We start from the raw sequence: 22,006 nt of genomic DNA, 5'->3' as shown, positions 1-22,006 counted from the left end.
TATTTTATGATCTACTTCTCTTATGGAGCTTTCTAGCTCAAAAATGGTACCATCTTTTTGTTTAGGCCATGAACCTTGGGAGTCATCCTTGATTCTTTTCTCATACATACTATACCCATTCCATCAGCAATCTCATACTAAATCTAAAGCTATTTCATCTCATTCCACCATCATTAGCCTAGTTAAAGCCATCACCATATCTTGCCTGTAGTAAGGCAACAGTCTCTCCTAGGTTTCCCTATTCCACCTTTCACATCTATTTCCCACACAGAACCCAGAACAATCTTTCTAAAAAACAAACCAGATTATGTCATCCCCTATACTCAACTCTCTGTTGAAGACAGATTTTTCTAACTGCACGTGAACAATTTCCTAGATGGATTGTATGCTAGGTCATAAAACAAGTCTCAACAAATAAAAAGTATTTCTCTGACTACAACGAAATTGAATTAGGTTGTTGAAATTCCTTTCAACAACAGAGATAATTTTGAAATACTAGTAAAGTATTAGTAATGTTAGTAAAGTACGCAACACACTTATAAAGAACACTGGATCAAAGAAAAGAAATCACTAGGGAAGTTAGAAAATATTTTTTGTTGTTGTTGTTAATCCTCACCCATGGATATTTTTTCATTGCTTTTTAGAGAGTAGTGGGGGAGGGACATTGATGTGAGAGAGACATATCGACTGGCTGCCTCCCGCACTTGCCCTGATGGGGATCCAACCTGCAACCCAGGTATGTGCCCATGACCGGAAATCAAGCTAAGACCCTCTAGTGCCAACGCTCTGACCACTGAGCTCACCAACAAGGGCTAGAAAATATCTTGACTTGAATGAAAGTAAAATATAACAGTTATGGGATGCAGTTAAAACAGTGCTTAAAAGGAAAATCTGCTGTTTTAAATGCCTGTGTTAAAAAAAAAAAGAAGACAGGTTACAAATCAATTAACTTGAGCTTCCATCTGAAGGAACTAGAAAAAGAGGTGCAAACTAAATCCAAAGCAAGCAGAAGGAAGGAAATAATAAAGATTAGAATGGAAATCAATGAAAAAAGAAAAAAGAAAGTGAATGGAACCAAAGTTGGTTATTTTTTTTTTTTTTATCTTGAGGACATTTTTGCATTTATATTCAGAGAGAGAGAGAGAGAAACATTGACGTGAGAGAGACGCATCGAGTAGTTGCCACTGACATACCCCAAATGGGGTTGGGGACAAACTGTAACCAATGTACATGCCCTTAGCAGGAACCGACAAAGTTGGTTCTTTGAAAAGATCAACAAAATTGATAAAGCTTTAAAGTTAGATTGACAGGGGTGAGGAGGTATCCACAATGACTAAAATTAAAATGAGCCTGGCTGGTGTGGCTCAGTGGACTCAGCGTTATCCCATGAGCTGAGAGGTCCCAGTTCAATTCCCAGTCAGGGCACATGGCCAGGCTGTGAGCTCAATCCATAGTAGGGGGTGTGCAGGAGGCAGCCAATCGATATATCTCTCACACATCAATGTTTCTCTCTCCTTTCCTCTCTCTAAAAAAAAAAAAAATCAATAAAAACATATTTATTAAAATAAAAAAAGGAACCATCACTACTAACCAATGAAAAGTAAATGGATTATAAAGGAACAGTATGGCCCTGGCCGGTTTGGTTCAGCGGTTAGAGCATCAGACTGCAATCCAGAGAGACCCGGGTTTGGTTTCCGCTAAGGGCACGTACCTCGGTTACAGTTTGTCCCCGGCCCTGGTTGGTTGTGCAGGTGGCAGCCACTCGATGTGTCCCTTTCACATCGATGTTTTTTTTCTCTCTCTCTCCCTCCCACTCTATCTGAACAAAAAATGGAAAAAAATGTCCTCAGGTGAGAATTAAAAAAATAAAATAAAGCAATAGTATGAACAAACTGATACCAACACAGACAATTTAGAGGAAATGGATAAATCCTAGAAAGACACAAATTACCAAAACTGACTCAAGAGAAAAAGAATATCCAGGTAGATTTATAAGAAATAAAGAAATAGCCCTGGATGGTTTGTTTGGCTCAGCGGTTACAATGTTGGCCAGCGACCAGAAAGTCCTGGGTTTGGTTCCCGCTAAGGGCATGTACCTCAGTTGCAGTTTGTCCCCGGCCCCGGTTGGGGTTGTGTGGGTGGCAACCTCTCCATGTGTCTCTCTCAAGTTGATGTTTCTCTCTCTCTCTTCCTCCCTCTGCCCCTCCCGGTCTATCTGAAGACAAATGCAAAAATGTCCTCAGATGAGGATAAAAATAAAATAAATAGAATTAGTAGTTAAAATCATACCACATGCAACCATAAGAAAGCTGGAATGGCTACACTAACATCAGATCAAGTAAGACTTTTTTTTTTAATCCCCACCCAAGGACATTCTCCATTTTTTGTTCAGGTAGAGTGGAAGAGAGAGAGAAACATCGACATGAAAGGGACACATCGAGTGGCTGCTACCCACACGACCCCAACTGGGGCGGGACAAACTGCAACCGAGGTGCGTGCCCTTAGCGGGAACCAAACACGGGTCTCTCTGGACCGCAGGCCGAAGCTCTAACCACACTGAGCAAAACTGGCCAGGGCTCAAGTAAGACTTTTAAGACAAAAATTGTTACTAAAGATAAAGAGGAACACTTTATCTCAGTCAACCCATCAGGTAAATGTAAGTTTATAAACATACAGAAAGTAAAAAGACAAACCCAAAGGCTGGGAGAAACTCTTTGCAAGCATTTATCTGATAAAGGTCTTGTATTCACAACATATATTGAACTCTCAAAAGTCAATAATAAAAAGACAACATAATTTCAAAATGGGCAAAAGATCTGAACAGACACTTCACCAAAGACGTCACCCAGATGGTAAACAAGAACACAAAAAGATGTTCAACCTCATTAAAAAAAAATGCTAATCAAAACCATGAGATATCATCAAAATAGTAGAATAGCTATAATCAGGAAGACAGATAATAACAAGAGAAACTGGAACTCACATACATTGAAGATAGGAATGTAAATGTGTGTATAGCTGCTTTGAAAAACAGTGGCTGTTTCTTAAAATGTTAAAGAGTTACAATATGAGCTATCCCTAGCCATCTATCCCAGGGATAGGAAAACATATATCCACACAAAAACTTGTACAGGAATGTTCATAGCAGCCAAAATGTGGAAAACAACCTAAATATTTATTAACTGATGCATGGACAAATAAGAGTATTGTTTGTCAAGAAAAATAATGTAATACTGATACATGTTACAACATAGATGACCTTTTAAAAAATAATGCTAGTGAAAGCAGCCAGTCACAGAAAGCCACATATTTTATGATTCCACTTATATAAATGAAATCTCCAGAGTAGGCAAATCTATGGAGACAGAAAGTTAAAGATTAGTGGTTACCTAGAGCAGGGGAGAGAGAGAATGTGAATGACTGCTAATGGATACAAGGCTTCTTTTGGGATGATGGAAATGTTCCAAAATTGGATTATAGTGATGATTCCACAACTTAGTAAGTATATGGAAGAACTTGATAGTATGTACTTTATATCTCCATAAACCTGTTTTTAAAAAAACAACCCTTATTGGTACAGGGGGGTGGGAGGCAGTAAAAGCAGTGAAATAAGCTGTAAAAACAAAACCAAACAGATTTATTTGCAAATCACATGATTAAGAGAGCCTGTATCTAGAATATTTAAATTGTTACAATTCCATATAAGACAAACAACTCAATTTAAAAATGGGCAAAATTTGAATAGTAACTTCACCAAAAAAAAAAAAATCATGTGGCACACAACTAAGCACGTGATAAGATGCTTAATAGCTAGCTTTTCAACATCCTAATCCTAGTTATTAGAAAAATGCAATCAAAGCCACAGAGATATCATTTCACACCCTAGTACTAGGATGGTTAATACTTTCTAAAAAGCTTGTACATGCTACTTAACTGTATTGTTAAAATTAAAATGATCAGTTTCATGTTATGTATATTTTCCCACAAAAAATGCCCTTGACAATACTTAATAAGGAAAATAAAGTATTGAACAAAGCAAAAAACGAAATAAAATCTTCCCACAAAGAAAAGCTAGGCTTTAGATGGTTTCACTGGTGAGTTGTATCATATATTTAAAGTGGACCTACCACAATTTTACACAATCTTTTTCAGAAAACAAGAGCAGAAAACACTGCCAAATTTATTCAATGAGGGCAATTTAAATGTATAATTAAAGGCATCGTGAGCCCTGGTAGGTTTGGCTCAGTGGTTGGAGCATCAGCCTACAGACAGAGGAGTCCCAGGTTTGATTCCTGCCTGATCAATGGCAAATACCTCAGATGCAGGTTTGAGCCCCAGCTCCCATGAGGGCAGTGCAGGAGGCAACCAATAGATGTCTCTTTCTCACATCAATGTTTCTCCCCCCCATCCCCGCCCTTCCCTTCCACTTTCTCTAAACATCAATGGAAAAAATATCCTTGGGAAGGATGAACCAAAAACAAACAAAAAACAAGTCTTTGGAAAGGCTGATATACCCAAAGAATAGCAATAGAAAATATCAAGATGATGTGATAGGTTCTAGGTTGCTCTAGCTTGACTAATGCTTCCTGAGAGTTGTTATGAATCTAGGGCTATCAACAGAAGCCTCAATGACTAAAACTTTTATCAGTTGATAATGGAATTACCAACAGTATTGTACTTGTTCTACTTAGTGTTGAGATACAGCCTGTGCTTTGCTAAATTCCTATTAAAATCCAGATATAGCCCTGGCCAGTGGACCCAAGAGTCTCAGGTTCGATCTGGTCAGGGGCACGTACCTCCGTTGCAGAGCAGTCTCCAGCCCTGGTTGGAGTCGTGCGGAAGGCAACCGATGTTTCTTTCTCTCCCTCTCCCTTCCACCCTTCCACTCTGTCCGAAAGTAAATGGAAAAATATCCTCGGTGAGGATTTTAAATAATACTAATAAAATAAAATCCAGATATAATATTGGATAGTTCAAAATCCTTTCAAGTTCTCAATTTAAAAGTTGTCATGTGACCTTTATTTTTAAGTGTATCCAGCCACAAAACTATTTGAGTTATACAAACACTAAAGTTCCTTTCAAGAAAGGATAGTGAAAAAGGGAATAAGTGTCTAGCTTCCTATTCCTGTAGCTGCCTGCTGCATAGGAACTTAAAGAGAATCCAGTCTTAGCATTCCCAAGGTCAGCAGAGAAAATACTTAGTAAATGCTAATGTCCATAATTCTAGTAACAGCAGGCTGAACCATAAATTATTTCTATAGGTCAAAAAAGTTGACTACAGGCAATCTCACATGGCTCAACCTATGTCAGTGCTTCTGTTTTAAGGAAAACTTTGTCTCGTCCTGGCCGGTTTGGCTCAGTGGTTAGAGCGTCGACCCGCAGTCCAGAGAGTCCCGAGTTCCATTCCCGCTAAGGGCATGTACCTCGGTTGGGGTCATGTGGGTGGCAGCCAGTCTATGTTTCTCTCTCTTCCTCCCTCTCGCTCTATCTGAAGATGAATGCAAAAATGTCCTTGGGTGAGGATTAAAACAAAAAAGAAAAATTTTGTCTCCTTTGAGAATATATAATCACTGTCATGGATTCTCTCAACCTTCCCAGTGAGTGTGCTTATGTGAGTCATTATTTTCAGAACCAGAATTTAAGCAAATCATTTGCATTAAAATTTGAAAGTCAAGCCTGGCCGGTGTGGTTCAGTGGCTGAGCACTGACCCATGCACCAAGAAGTTGCCGGTTGGATTCCTGGTCAGGGCACATGCCCAGGTTGTGGGCTAAATCCCCAGTGAGGGGCAGGCAGGAAGCGGTCATTTGATGTTTTCTCTCATCAATGCTTCCATCTCTCTCTCTCCCTTACTCTTTCTCTAAAACCAATAAAGAAAAAAAGTTTTTTTAATTCCAAAGTCATATAAGCAAAGCCAAGAGGTGTTTTAACAGCAGCCAAATTAAAGAATATCAGAATTATCCTGTTCTAACTCAATTCCTGCTGGTCACGTTTCCCTTCACAAAGCAGTAAGTTTTGGTGCTAACACTTTCAAAGCAGTGCTTCTGCCGCCTCCCACTGAAGTCAGTCCCACTTTGAGAGCATCTTACCTGAAACTACCATAGACTATCAGTAGAATGGAAATCAGAAATGTAGACACTTGACTGGAATCCACCAGGGAATAGGCCCTAGAGAAATAAGAGAAAAAAATTAAATTATACGGCATCAAGTCCTCATGGAATTTACAGTCTAATGAAGATTCACAAACCCTACTAAGTTTTTATTTCATCTTTAATATTAAAAAGGTATAAATTAGCATTAAAAAAATAAGAGATATGCTGTTTTCTCAGCTATTTTTAGTAACTATTCACAGGATGTTGAATGATATTAATGTAAATATCCCATTTCTGTATGACATACAATATATGCTTCTAACATCCACACCCAACTTAAAAAGTAGCATAATATCTACCTACTCTATGTGAATGATAAAAACCCTCAATGATTCAACTTTCATCAATTTACATTTGGATTACTAATAGTGGCTTACTCAGGAGAGATACAGGTTTTACCTCATCATTAAGTTCTATTTCCATTTTTATAACTGCCTACTGGTTCTCTCCATCTGGGGTCCCACAGGAAGTTCTTCAAAGCCAACAGGTCCAAAACTAAAGTAATTGTTGTTCCTTTCATACCTGGTCCTCTCAAGGAAGGGTATCATGATCCCCTCAGTTGTCAAAGCTGTAAATCTGCTGCATTCTTGACACTCATCTTACTTCCCACATGTAACAACAGTGAGTCCTGCAACTTCCATACCTCCGACTCCCCTACTTCTCCCAATCCTACTGCCAATTCCTTAGCTCCCTTCCATGGCTTGACTATCAGAAATCTTGTTTGCAAGTCTCCAAAAGTTCACCTTCCACACTACCCATTCTTGTTTGTTAGGGATTTCCCTAAATAAATGTCTGTTCCTTTTCTCATTTCATTAAACATATATATTTTTTATCCTCACCAGAGGACATTTTTCCATTTTCTGTTCAGATAGAGTGGGAGGGAGAGAGAGGAAGAGAAAGGGAGAGAAACATCGACGTGAAAGGGACACATCGAGTGGCTGCCACCCGCACGACCCATCCAGGGCCGGAGACAAACTGCAACCAAGGTACGCGCCCTTAGCGGGAACCGAACCCAGGCCTCTCTGGGCCGCAGGCCAATGCTCTAATGGCTGAGCCAAACCGGCCAGGGCCATTTCATTAAACATTTAATGATGCTTCTATGCCAGACATAAACTCTGCTAGCTGTGGGGATATAATAACAAATAAGATTGTCTTGGTTCCTCCCTGAATGTCTTTTCTAAAGTAATAAAAAAAATAAATTTCATTCTAAGAAATTAAAAAACAAAGAGTTAACATAAGCAAGTGATATAATCGTGGCAAATGTTATAAAGGGGAACCCGGTTGCTGTGGCTCAGTGGTTTGAGCGTTGTCCCATGGACTGAGAAGACCTGGTTCGATTCCTGGTCAGAGCACATGCCCAGGTTGTGGGCTCAATCCCCGTGGGGGCGTGCAACAGGTAGCTGATTGATGTAGCTCTCGTACAACAATGTTTCTATCTCTCTCTCCCTTCTTCTCTCCCTAAAAAAGTCAATAAAAACATTAAAAAAATATATTGTAAAGGGGAGAGAGGCAAGTACAGGATACTATGAGAAAGTATAAGTAGATCTTACCTAAGAATTGGGGCAGGAGGTGCTTCCTTAGGGAAGTAGATGAATGAGACACAATAAATAGGACTTGGTGATTGTTAATGGGAGCTTGGGGGAGGATTCCCAGGTTTCAGCTGAGCAGCTGGTGGATGGCTGTACCATTTACCAAAAAAGGCAACATAGGAAGAGCAGGTTAAAACTTAGCTTTTAGGTATTAGGTGTAGAGACAGCTATGGGTCTAGAAACCAGAGGCAGCTATAAGATACGTACTGGAAGTTCATCACCTTCTATGTGGTAACTGAAGCCATAGGTGTGGGTAAGACTGCCTAGCAGCAGTGAGAAGAGGATCTAGGATAAAACCCTAAGAAAACGCCAAAACTTAAAGATCTGGCAGCAGGAGGAGCTGCAAAGAACACCAAAGTGAAACAGAGAAAGAGGAAGAAAACTTAGGATAGCAGGGTGCGTGATGAGAGTGTTTCAAAGAGACAGCAGGATTGGATGGTGTCTGATTTTATTTTATTTATTTTTTATCCTCACCCAAGGACATTTTTCATTTTTTGTTCAGATACAGTGGGAAGGAGAGAGAGAAACATCGACGTGAAAGGGACACATCGAGTGGTTGCCGCCAGCATGACCCAACCAGGGCCGGGGACAAACCACAATGGAGGTACATGCTTTTAGCAGGAACCGAACCCGGGTCTCTCTGGACCGCAGGCTGACGCTCTAACCACTGAGCAAAACTGGCCAGGGCGGATGGTGTCTGATTTTAAACCCTTGATCTACCCCTTACTAGTAGAGGGAACTAGTTACTTAACTTCTCTAAGCTCCAGCTCTATCTGTAAAATGGGGATAATAACGATACCTATTTCGAAGAGCTGTTAAAGAATTAAATGAAATAATTCATATAAAGAGCCGAACACTGTACCTACTTAACATTCATTGTATTAGGAAGAATACACAAGTGACCACCTGTGTTGAAGACTGCTGAGAGGTCAAGTAAGATGGAAACTACAGTGTCCACTGGATTTATTTAATATGTAAGTCACTGGTGACCTTAGCAAAAATAGTTTTAGAGTAGTGATGGGGATGTGAATCAGACTGGAATTGGCTGAGAAGTTCAAGTTAGGGAAATGGAGATAGGTGTTTGAAAAGTATAGGGAAGAGAATAGCAATTGGGGAGGAATGTAAGAATAAGGGTGGTCTTCCATTTATTTAAACACAAGAGATACTCAATTCCTTTTTTGCATGCTGACTGAAAATTACCCCAGTGAAGTGGGAAAAACTAATGAATATAGAGGAGGAAAAGTGTCCTTTAATCTGTCTTAAAAAAAGGATACATAATAAAATGTCATGATAAGGTGTTGTGGTCTATGATGTCATTTTTTGATCTTTAGTTAGAGATATGTAACTGAAGTATTTGTGGGTAAAATGATATAAAGTTTGCTTTAAAATATTCTGAAGGGGAGAGAGTAGGGATAGATGTAAAAAAAAAAAGGTAGCCCTGTCCAGTTTGCTCAATGGTTAGAGCATTGGCCCGCGGACCAGAGTCTCAGGTTCGATTCCAGTCAAGAGTATGTACCTCCTTTGTATTTTAATCCCTGGCCCTGGTTGGGGTCGTGTGGGAGGCAACCAATCGATGTCTCTCTCTCATGTGGATGTTTCTCTCTCTCTGTCCCTTCCACTATCTGAAAATCAATGGAAGAATATCCTCAGGTGAAGATTTAAAAAATAATAAAAGATAAAATTGTTTTTTAATCATTGAAGCTGGAAATATAGGTGCACGGGAGTTCATTATACTTTCTCTGTTTTTTGTTTTTTGTTTTTTTTTGTTATCCTCACCCGAGGATATTTTTCCACTTTTTGTACAGATAGAGTGGGAGGGAGAGAGAGGAAGGGAGAGAGAGAGAGAAACATCGACGTGAAGGGACACATCGAGTGGCTGCCACCCGCACGACCAACCAGGGCCGGGGACAAACTGCAACCGAAGTACGTGCCCTTAGCGGGAACCGAACCCGGGTCTCTCCAGACCGCAGGCCGACGCTCTAACCGCTGAGCCAAACTGGCCAGGGCATGTTTTTGTAAAACTTTTTTTTTTTAAATCCTCACCGAGATTTTGTTTTATTTTAGAGAGGAAGGGAGAGGGAAGGAGAAAGAGAAACATCAATCAGTTGCCTCCTGTATACTCCCTCCCAGGTGATCAAACCTGAAATCTAGGTATGTGCCCTGGCCAGGAAATTGAACCGGCAACCTTTTAGTGCTCCAACTGAGCGAGCCACTCCTCCCAGGGCAAAACATGTTCTTAAATTGAAAATAAGTAAATAAAAATGCCCGGCCAGTGTGGCTCAGTGAACTATCATCCCATGGACTGAGAGGTCCTGTTTTGATTCCCAGTCAGGGCACATGCCTGGGTTTTGGGCTTGAATCCCAGTAGGGGGTGTGCAGGAGGCAGTCAATCAATGTCTCTCATTGATGTTTCTCCCCCTCTCCCTTCCTCTCTATCTAAAAATCAATAAAAACATATTGAAAACATTGGAATAGGTCATATATTCACATGGTACAAAAATCAAAAGTATATTAAAAGGTACACATTGAGAATTCTGACCATCCCACCCCATCCTCTTTAGATAATCAATTGTATTAGTTTCTTGATAGCTTTATGGAATAAATATATAATTTCTCAGCATTTCTTATACAAACAGTAGAGTATTAAATACACAGTTCTGTATTCCCCCACCTCTGTCTTTTACCTTCCAAAGCCTAGAGACCTTCCTATATCACTGTGGAGAATGGTTTCTGTAAACATCTGTATAAAATTCCATTGTGTGGATATACCACTTGTTTTGTTTTTTAAACAAATTCCTTTTAGATGGACACTGGTTGTTCCCAAAAATTCTATTACACACAATTCTATAATAGAAACTTGTATATTTATCTGCACTGCACACACAATGAAATGACACATCTGTGTAGAATCAAGTTCCTAAAATTGAGATTGCTGGATTGAAGAGGAAATGTACCTGCAATTTGACAGATGTTGCCTGACCATCCTTCAGAGAGGTTAAATAATTTTGCACTCTCACCAGTAATGGATCAGAGTTCTAGTTTTCCAAAGTCTTGTCAACACTGAGCACTAACTTTTGAATTCTTTACAACCTGACAGATAAAAATTGGTATCTCAATATGGTTTTTAATTTGCATTCATTTTCTAATGTAATTATAAATTTTAAATTAATTAAAGACTGAGCAGCTTTTCATATGATTAAGGGCTAGTAGGCATTTTGAAAAGCAATAAACCCTGGCCAGTTTGGCTCAGCAGTTGGACCGTTGGTCTGTGGTCCAGAGAGACCCGGGTTCGGTTCACACTAAGGGCACGTACCTCAGTTGCAATTCTTCCCCGGCCCTGGTTGGGTCGTGTGGGTGGCAACCACTCAATGTGTCCCTTTCAAGTCAATGTTTCTCTCTCTTCCTCTCTCTCCCTCCTACTCTATCTGAACAAAATATCAAAAAAAAAAAAAAAAAAAGAAAGAAAAGGAAAGCAATTAAAATTTTTCTTCCAGACTCCAGAGCTGTAAAAACATATAAGCAGCTTTTCCCCCCTGAGGAACTTTTGCCGGTGTTTTACTTGAATGACAGCTTTTTTTGGTACCCTTTGCATTTGGAAGCATATTGTCATTACTTCCCAAACTCAATGTCTTAAGGTCTGATAATAGCATTTATTGCTTTCGCAACATCTCTCGAATCAATGGAGACTCAGCTCGCTTAAGACTTCTAAAACTCTGTGTTGAATTTTTGTGAAACCAGCTCCTGCTCCTTCACAGATCCTCTGTGCTGTGCTCTAGTCTGTAGCTGACAATCTTGTAGTCGCTGACTTTCTTTAGTCTGTTTTTCAAGGTGAGGGCTTGACCATGTTCAAAATACCTTATGAAGAAGCTGATTGGGGCCACCAGGTCTCATCTCTATATCCTGGTAGTATGTTACCCACTGCAGAACTAAATGCATGGTTTCAGGAAAAAAAAAAAAAAAGCTCTGATGTTTAATGTCTTTTTCTAGACTAAACTGCTTTTTGTTTTCTTTTTCAAATACATCTATACAAGAACATATTGTTAAAGTTGACTGCTAATGCAAACTATACCAAGTATTACATAATTAGAAGTTAGAACTTATTTCATGGTATTATTGAAATTTCATGTATTTTCATTTCTATCATTATAGAAATTGTATAAAAAGCTTTTTAACAAAAAGGGCATTATTAGAAAATACAGAACATGGATTAAAATTAATTTTAAAACGATCAATTTAAAAAAAAAATATCCAAAACGAATCAATGTTCACTGTAAAAATTCAAATAAAATATATAAAGCAAAAGTATAAGGATCTCCTCCCTTCTCTCTCTGCATGCATTCCATTCCCTAGGTGTATAAACTATTTATTCATTTAAATATTTTTCCCCCTTTATTGATTTTAAAAAGAAAGAAAGGGAGAGGAAGAGAGAGATAGGAACATCAGTGAGAGAGAACATCAATCGGCCGCCTCCTGCATGCCCAGCACTGGGGATTAGGCCTACAACCTGGGCATGTGCCCTGACCGGGAATCGAACTGGAGACCTCTTGGTACATGGACTGATGCTCAAGCACTGAGCTACACCGGCCAGGCAATACACACTATTTACAATTGGGTATATGCATCCTTCCATATAAATTATGTGTATAGAATCTATACACACCACATAAATGAAAACACACCTGTTCTTCTATAACTTGCTCTTTTTATAACTCAACTATGTAATGGGAGCTATTCTTTTCTTTTTCAATGTTTTTATTGATTTGAGAGAGGAAGGGAGAGAAACATCTTCAGCTGCCTCCTGCATGCCCCCTACTGGGGATCAAGCCCACAACTCAGGCATGTGCCCTGAATGGAAATCATAACTGGTGACCTGTCTGTGCATGGGTGACAACACTCAATCAACTCAGCCACACAGGCCAGGACAGAAGCTATTCTTTTCTATTGCCTTACCTTACTGGCCTTTTGCTATAAAATTAAGACACGGAAAACTTGACAATATAGAATGCACTCTTCTTCTTCTTTTTTTAATAAAGAGAAATCTTCTAGGTTCAATGAACACAACTTTGTTGTTGTTAATCCTCACCCAAGGATATTTTTCCATTGCTATTTTTTAGAGAGAAAAGAAGGGAAGGAAGCAGAGAGAGAGAGAGAGAGGGGAACATCAATGTGAGAAAGACACATCGATTGGTTGCCTCCCACACACGCTTTGACCTGGGCCAGGGATCAAACCTGCAACCTAGTACATACCCTTGACCAGAAATCGAACCCGAGACCCTTTGGTCCTCAGGCTGATGCTCTAGCTGCTGAGCCAAACCGGCCAGGGCTCAATGAACACAACTTTTAATCACATGAATAATGTCTAGTAATTCTCATTTCTACCAATGTTTCACACTTTTTCATCTAAATTAACCTTCTGAATTAGGAGGGTAGATTGTGGTTTCTAACCTCAATAGAAACAAATGGATGCCTTTGCCCATGCCTCTCTTTTTAGTCAATTTATGATTTAATGAAGATAGGAACATTTCTATTGCCCTTTTATCAAATGCAAACCATGGACTCCCGCAGTTAAAGACAATATGCATATCAGGATACTGAACACTCAAACCTCCTGTAAAAACAACATTAGGAAGAACTAACTACATCTTGTACTTTGGCAGATGTACACTAACAAACCCTTTCTAGCCTACAGGAATTATAAAAACATTGATCTTGAATATAATATTATACTTTAAAAATCATTTTTGGAAAATAATATCTGCTTTACAATGTGAACATTAATTAGCACATTTGTTACTAACATTGAAGAGGCTAGAATATTTTGCTATCCTGAAACAACTTTATTTTTTTTATTTTTTTATCCTCCCCTGAGGACATTTTTTCTTTTTTTTTTTTTTGTTCAGATAGAATGGGAGAGAAAGAGAGAAACATCGACGTGAAAGGGACACATTAAGTGGCTGTCACCCGCACAACCCAACCAGGGTCGGGGACAAACTGCAACGGAGGTACGTGCCCTTAGCGGGAACCGAACCCGGGGTCTCTCTGAACCGCAGGCCGATGCTCTAACCACTGAACCAAACTGGTCAGGGCTGAAACAACTTTATAATGCAGTTTTTCTTTGGGAAAAATTTACCAGGGAACTTTCTGCCACTTAAATTCTCTAAGTTTAGGGACTTCTTGGCATAGATGCATTATATTTTATGAATCACTTAAGTTGATTTCATTAGATATTGCCTGTGTCAAGTTAAAGTGAAAATACACACATTTTATTATTAAGTCTTTAAAAAACCCTGGAAACAGAAGGAACTATTTATTATTAAGTTGATGACAAGCCTAGGATGTACTTAGAAACATAAGTTCTCCTTCTCACACTAGCTGTCTTAATTAGCCAGTAAATAATCTGCTGGGTCATGTAGTATATTTTAATCAATAGAAAGAGATAATTACAAAAAGCAAAAGTAAAGTTTGAATGGAACATGAATTCAAATGAATTACAGAGCTATGCAGTCCAACATGGCAGCCACTAGCCCTGTGTACCTATTTAAATTAAATAAAATTAAAAATTCAGTTCCTCTGTTGCACTAGTTGAATTTCAAGTGTTCAACAGCTGGTGGTCAAATAAAGAACATTCCCATCACTGAATGAAGTTCTAGTGATCGCACTGACCTACACCTGTATACAGTAGACTCTTGAACCACAGGTTTGAACTGTCCACCCATACACAGATATGTTTCAGTAAATATATAGCTGACCATCTGTATCCATGGGTTGTAAATCTGTGGATTCAACCTACCACAGATCAAAAACAGTACATATTTTCAATCCATGATTAGGAACCCACCAAATGTTAAGTATGCATTACTTTACACTATTTTATGTTACGGACTCGAGTATCTGTGGATTTTGGTATCTGTAGGGGGTCCTGGAACCTATTCCCTGAGGAATGACTTAAGTCACACACTAATTTTCCACTGCATGTATGACAGGGTGGGGGGAGGGGAAGATTGCCCCCCACCACCACCACCACCCGAAAGCCCTGTGTTGTTTACAGGTCAACTGTAGACAGATACTTGTGTTGCATTTCAAAAACTGGAGTGCTTGGGATTTTACTGGTGGCAATAACAACAACATCTTACATTTTACCGATCATATAGTTTTTATAACCACTCTATGAGGTTCAAGTCCTACATGTCCACAACTCTTTATCCAAAAATATGTCTTGAAAATAGATGTATTTCAGAATTCAGAATTTTTGGATTTTATGAAGAAAAACTCCCCCATTGTGGTCTGCTGCAATGCTTTATAATCAAACAGTAATATTTCAGTAATGAAACATATGACTAGTCACACAAAGGAAGATAAATAAAGATTATAAAATAGACCCAGATCAGTTTATGTCGGGTTTGCTTCTAAATGAGTAACAAATACTATGAGTTTGCAGAGTTGTTGGTTTGGGGACTTGTGTGATTATTACCACTTTTTTTTTTTTTTTTTTTTTTTTGGTACGTGCCCCTAGCAGGAACCAAACCCAGGACTCTCTGGTCCACAGGCTGACGCTCCAACAGCTGAGCCAAACCGGCCAGGGCAATTATTACCATTTTTGAGATGAGGAGCCAGGTACAGTTCTGAACATAAGCAGTCTAACTCCAAAGTCTCCCCAAATGACTTCATCATCGGCCCCAAACTGGATGACAAACTTGGAGTCAGGAGGCTCTGGTTTCTATCTTTAATTATACTATAATCGGCTGGTTGATCTTCCCTGGGCAAGTCTTTCCATCTTTCTGGAAAATCCTTTGTTGGTCTACAAGAATATGAAGGCCCAACTAACTTCTATATTCAAGATTCTAGGATTTTACATTGTTTTTCTTCCAAAAAATAGAGATATTGCCAGAAATATCCTTTCACAGATAACTGTCTTTCATTTGGCTGATCACTGGAATGTCATTAGCATTGGGAAAGATGACACTGTTCCCAGGCTACTAAAAACTGTAATTAGCCCTGGCCAATTTTGCTCAGCAGTTAGAGTGTCGGCCCGCGGACCAGGGAGTCCTGGGTTCTGGGTTCGATTCCCGCTAAGGGCATGGACCTTGGTTGCAATTTGTCCCCGCCCCGGTTGGGGTTGTATGGGTAGCAACCGATTGATGTGTCTCTCTCATGTCGATGTTTCTCTCTCTCTCCCCTTCCCTTTTCTCCCTTACGCTCTGTCTAAAGATAAATGCAAAAATATCCTCAGGTGAGGATTAAAAAAAAATGAATTAATTTTCTTCTTTTAATCACCCAATATTTACAGACTTAAAAGTGATTTATGTAAAACCTAAATTATACCAGCAGAGTTAGATAAAGCTCAGCCATTATAGGGATAAAGTCTCTGTGGTTGGTTTAATCAACCGAGGGGAAATTTTTCTCTTGGGTCACTGTTTTAAAAATTTGGCCAGTACTAGGGTCACAAGCTCTTTTTTCCCCTTGCCAAATAAATTGGTTTCTCCTATATTTGTTTATGCCCTTGGTCTCCTGAAGTAGGCTCACTTTTCAATTACTCTACAGCCCTGGCCGGTTTGGCTCAGAGGTTAGAACGTTGGCCTGCGGTCCAGAGAGACCTGGGTTCGGTTCCCGCTAAGGGCGCGTACCTCGGTTGCAGTTTGTCCCCGGCCCTGGTCGGTCGTGCAGGTGGCAGCCACTCGATGTGTCCCTTTCACGTCGATGTTTCTCTCTGTTTCTCTCTCTCCCTCCCGCTCTACCTGAACAAAAAATGGAAAAATGTCCTGGGTGAGGATTAAAAAAAAAAAAATCAACTACGCTACAAGCCCATAAACACAAGCATACAGCTATTTTAAAAATGTCTAAAGGTTTTCACTGCTAATGATGGTGAGGAAGAGGGCCTTGTTCGTATCTTTCTCTGTTCTTCTCTTTGCCCACACAAAAACTGAAGATTCACCAACACTTCAGAAGTAAACAGAGATCCTAGCATTTTACTACAGGAATTGGGGTCTGGGCTCTGGGGTAAAACTAGAATAAGTAGGCAGGAAAGAAAAGGTATTCCAATCAAAGAAGGGTGGATAGGCTGGCCAATTTTAGAAAATAAGAGCCCAACGATCTTATTTATTTCACAGCCTCTCCCTACATATACTTCCAAGTCAAAGCATCAACAGAAATGTGTCTTCTCTCAGACTCTCCTACTGAGGTATTTGTTTTCAGATATTCTAAATGTACATTAAAAATAGGAACGACACTATACTCTGAAATAAAGGGATTCTTACTAAAATACAAAAAGAAACTAAATACATGCATTTGAGACATGCCAAAGTCAGGTTAGCCGAATGTACTAAAACAGACTTGAAGCCTTTGCTAAGTGATGTATTAGTATAGGTTAGCTGTTCAGTTGAAATATTTTATGTGGTCATTACAAAAACCACTAAGTCTTTAACTACATTCCCCCAAGCATTAATAGAACAAACAAAGAGCTACCAGAAATTTCTCACACATATAAAATTATATTCTACCCCCTAAGACTTTTAGAACCATGCTGGATTTTAGTAACTGCTCTAAAATCAAATATCTATTTCTGGCTGCTTTACCAGCAAGTGCTTATAACACATATCCTGCTAAAAATCATGCCAAACTGAGACAGAGCGAGTACTGTTCTATAATGTGTTCTATGTGTCAGCCTTCCAGCTATACAATGAAAGCATTCTTGTCCACCCCACAACCAAGCAACTACTATTCCAACCCTGCACAGACACTGCCCTAGACCAGCACTTTGCAAACTTTTTGGTCTTGAGACCATTTATACCCTTAAAATAGAAGACCCCTAAGAGCTTTTGTTCCTTCATTCCTTTGGGTTAGAGGTATGATATTTATCATATTAGAAATTAAAGTACTTATTCACGAATTCATTTAAACATAATAAACCATTATATGTGAACGTAAATAACAATTTAAAAGGAAAGTTTACTTTCCAAAACAAAAAAAATTTAGTGAGATGGGACGCGTTCCTTTACGTTTTTGTTTTTTTATTTTTGCAAACCTCTCTAACATCTGGCTTAAATAGAAGATAGCCTGATTCTTATATCTGCTTCTGCATTCAATCTTTTGCCATATGTTGTTTCTGTTGAACTCTGAGGGACTGGGGGATGAGGGAGTCAGCCTTACATAAATGGGCAGTTAGAAAACGGAGGGGTATTTTAGTAACGTTTTCAGATAACTAAGGATATTCTTTGATACTCCACTAAAATTCAACAAGTGGTTAATTTCTTAAAGGTTAGTTGCAATATGGAATCTGAAACTATACTGGGAGTTTTTAAAAACTATATTACATTAAAATCCAATAGATTATGCTGTACTTTGAATGAGTCTTTTACCTATGGATGATTTTGTGAACTCAACACACTGGTCATATGGAAGATATTGATTCACTGTATTATGCAGCTATTCCAGATGTTGTCACATTTCATTATACAATATCTGAAAAAACCACATTTATTAGTATCATTCCTGAGGCTTATGATAATGAACCCAAATTTTCCAAAACTCTAAGTTTCACTTAAAGGTTCAAATTTTATCACAGGCAAAAAACAGATTGTTTGTTTGTTTGTTTGTTTGTTTGAAGTGACTGGCTCACTTTATTCATTTCTAAGAAACTGTCAAGTGGGCATAACTCTAATTCATCTACTAGTCACTCTTCAAGTAAAAATGGTATTTCAAGAAACAGGTAGCTAGTTTAGCCAGCATCTCAAACGACTGCACAAGTGATTTTCTCAAGAAAACCAATGGTACATGAGCAGCAGAAACCTTTAAAGGGAACTTTCCATTTTATCATAAAAAATTATGTGCTCAAGGGTTGAAATTTAATAAAAGTAATTTTCACTGCTTTGCCCTAAGTTAAACTACTTTTTTTTTTTAATCTTCACTAGAGGAAATTTTTTCATTTATCTTCAGACAGAATGGGAGAGAGAAGAGAGAAACATTGATGTGAAAGAGACACATTGACTGACTGGTTGCCTCCCGCACGACCCCGACCAGGGCCGGGGACCGAACCACAACTGAGGTATGTGCCCTTGACCAGAATCGAATGTGTCGAATGTGAGACTCTTTGGTCCGTGGGCCGATGCTCTAACCGCTGAACCAAACTGGCCAGGGCTTTTTTTAAAAAACTGTATGTGCATGGTGGTGAAGAATACAATGATTACTAACACAGTCTGGTGCCATTGCCTTGACTCATATTACAGCACAGCATTGGTTTTACTCACCACTGCTTTTCACCATAAGAAAGTCTCCAAATGAAAAAAAAACAAAACTTCAGTAGCATTATGGAAATAGTTTGACCATGACCCACTGAAAGAATCTGAGAAACTCCCAGGAATCCACAGATCACACTTTGAGAACTGCTATCTTATACATTTACCCATAAGCCCTGGCTATACAAACTGCTAGCATTTTCTCACATGCAATTCTATCACATCACAGACACCAAGTAGTAGTGACAATTTTTTGTTATGCATGATTTTGAGCCTCACATGTAATATAAATTGACTTATATTCCAGGCCTAAGAAATGCTACAATTTTTCCCTTCATGGTGAAATATGTTGAAATAGAAAATTTTATCTTTATCTAAAATATCTGTCGAACATGATAATATCCGCAATAATTCTCTTCCATATTTTCCCCCATATTTTAAGGGGAAAAAAACAAACATGTAAGCTTAAAAAGGAACAGGTTATCTTATCAAGTAAAATTTTAACAAATTAAATTTAATCTTTGTGTGCAACATATAAAAAGTGAATGGGACATTCACTTAAGGTTACAATCTAGTAAGAAAGATGCATCATACAAGGTGGCAGAATGTTTAACAAAGAAATAAAAATAAAAGTGCTATGGAAGTGTTATGGATTGCCACATACCAGGAGTGGGCAAACTATGGCCTGCTGGGGTTCCAAAGGACACAGCCAAGCTCATTAATTCAGGTACTGTCTGTCTATGGCTGCTCCAGCACTTCAATGGCAGAGTTGAGTGGTTGTTACAGAGACCATAAGGCTCACAAAGCCCCAAATATCTGTTATCTGGCCCTATATAGAAAAGGTTTCTGTCCTAGTAGGTGGCTACACCCACCTGGCCAGGAGGGCACAATTTCTTATTTTGCACAATAGAGTTGGTATGTGTATAGGCTAGCAGGAGTCATGAACACCTCTGAGTTACACCATGAAGATGAGGTAGATTTCCAATGTCAAAATAATTTTACATTAGAAAGGAAGAATCTTCATTCTTCATGTCCCTTCCTTAGCACCAAATACTTTATGGAAAGAATATATGTTAGATGCACCATATGTTAATATGTTACATTTTACATCTATCAGAGATACAAAATCTGATGACTGAGCAAATTCCTATGAAAGGAAGGTATTAGTCTCCAAGGCAGTGAAGGTGATCTGGGGTCATTTTGTGTTCAGATAAAAAAGAATTTACAAGAGTTTTCGTGAAACAGAAGACCCCACACTAAAGGCTTCCATGGCAATATACTTCCGTTCTTCTCTATGAATTACTCTCTTAGATAGGTCCTCACATTACAATTTCAAAAACGTGTTTTTTTGCCCTGGCTGGTTTGGCTCAGAGGTTAGCGTGTCGCCCGCGGACCGGCGAGTCCCGGGTTCAGTTCCTGCTAAGGGTACACACCTCAGTTGCACTTTGTCCCTGGCCCTGGGAGTTGTGTGGGTGCCAACCACTCAATGTGTGTCTCTCACATCGATGTTTCTCTCTCTCTCACGCTCTATCTGATGATAAATGCAATGTCCTTGGTGAGGATAAAAAACAAACAAACTTGTTTTTTGGTGGTTTGAGCACACATCCAGGAACATAATTGTGACTCCCATGTTAAAACACCAGCAGCCAGAAATAGCCCTATATTGGCTTTAATAGACATATTCTTAAGGCAAGGGAAAAACTAAGCAACTGCACTCCTCAAAGTAGATAGGTACAAGCTGGAATAAAGTGCTTTATGCATTTTCATTTGACCAAGGGACTTAGTTTTTGGGAAAAAATTATAATATAAATTTTGAAGACATTTTTGCATTACTAGCTTTAGAACTTGAACTAAATAAATTTCCTTAAAATTTTGCAAAAATCTGTGTTAACATGATGGTCAGAATTAGTATTTCTTAAAGGAACTGTTCTTGAATGTTAAATACTCTCTAAGGATATGTACTCATAAAACTTATTAAGGGCTAGGTATATACCCAAAACAGTTAAAAGCAGGGATTCCAACAGATACTTGTATACCAATGTCACAGCAGCATTATACACAGCAGCCCAAAAGCATCAATAGATGAATGGATAAACAAAATGTAATATATACATACAACTGAATTTTATTCAGCCTTAAAAAAGGAAACTGATACACGCTACAACATGGATGAACTCTGAAAACATTATGGTAAGTGAAAATAAGCCAGGCACAAAAGGACAAAAAGTTTATGATTCTACTTATATGAGGTCACCTTAAATTCAATACATCTAAAACCAAACAGATCTCCCATCATCTTGAGATAGCTAATGTCTGATACAAGTTCCAACTAGTATAACTGCTTCTGGTCACTGTCCCATTCTATCTTATGCATCACTGCATGTATGACTATTTAAATTAGTACTCTGCTAGATGCTTGCACTCCAAGATAAAGACCCAGGTCCTACCACCCACCAAGAATTGTCTAATGGGGTGACACAGAAGTAAACATGCTATCAAATTAAGTCATGACATGGACAGGTATAGCAGTTCAACGAGTATGGCCTACTAGATTACAAATACTAGTCAAATAGGTTTAGTTGAACTAGAGAGAAGAAAGCAAGAGATAGGGAGTAGCATGGGTAGGAGAGACAGATAAGAAGAGTGAATAAACAAGAGTTAGAATGTACTTCCAACAAGGGTATCTGTGTTGGGGGGGGGGGGGCAGTGCAGGGAAGTTAGTGGAAAGAAGAAAGGCCAGAAAGTTTAATAAGGCCAGGTCATAAAGGACTATCAAAAAACCTTCTAGAGCTTCAGGCTGTGTTTGCTGTGTCCACTGGTGTCTTCTTCCCTCAATACTTCATGGAACATGCTCTCCCCAAGATTACCAACAATTTTGTAGTTGCTTCATTTGATAAACATTTCAGCCAACATCTACATGACATGCCCCCTGTGGCCCTTTGCAGAATCTGACAACAGTGGCAACTTCCTTTCTGATAACAATTTTGTCCCAGTTTCCATGATATTCTTCTGGATTTCTTCCTATCCTTCTGGCTC

The 22,006-nt window shown here is 38.9% G+C and overlaps 1 protein-coding gene across 7 annotated transcripts in view; it reads right to left on the bottom strand.

The window, feature by feature from the left end:
* The window catches only part of SPPL3 (signal peptide peptidase like 3), a 100,281-nt gene that overhangs the window by 29,259 nt on the left and 49,016 nt on the right, over window positions 1-22,006 (bottom strand). For 2 of the 7 annotated variants that reach the window (XM_036276446.1, XM_036276448.1), the window contains exons 1-3: window positions 12,690-12,842; window positions 7,701-7,829; window positions 6,088-6,165 (exon numbers count right to left, since the gene is read on the bottom strand). In XM_036276446.1, the coding sequence (XP_036132339.1) occupies window positions 6,088-6,100 (13 nt within the window). In that variant the 5' untranslated portion in view covers window positions 6,101-6,165; window positions 7,701-7,829; window positions 12,690-12,842. Of the gene's footprint in view, window positions 1-6,087; window positions 6,166-7,700; window positions 7,830-10,693; window positions 10,738-12,689; window positions 12,843-22,006 lie in introns of those variants that run through there. The other 5 variants (XM_036276447.1, XM_036276449.1, XM_036276452.1 and 2 more) reach the window with 3 other exon arrangements.

Source organism: Molossus molossus, unplaced genomic scaffold (assembly GCF_014108415.1).
Source record: "Molossus molossus isolate mMolMol1 unplaced genomic scaffold, mMolMol1.p scaffold_m16_p_22, whole genome shotgun sequence".
NCBI classification, from domain to species: domain Eukaryota; kingdom Metazoa; phylum Chordata; class Mammalia; order Chiroptera; family Molossidae; genus Molossus; species Molossus molossus.
Note: the sequence above shows the minus strand (reverse complement) of the source record. Positions and strands in the feature narration are given on the sequence as shown.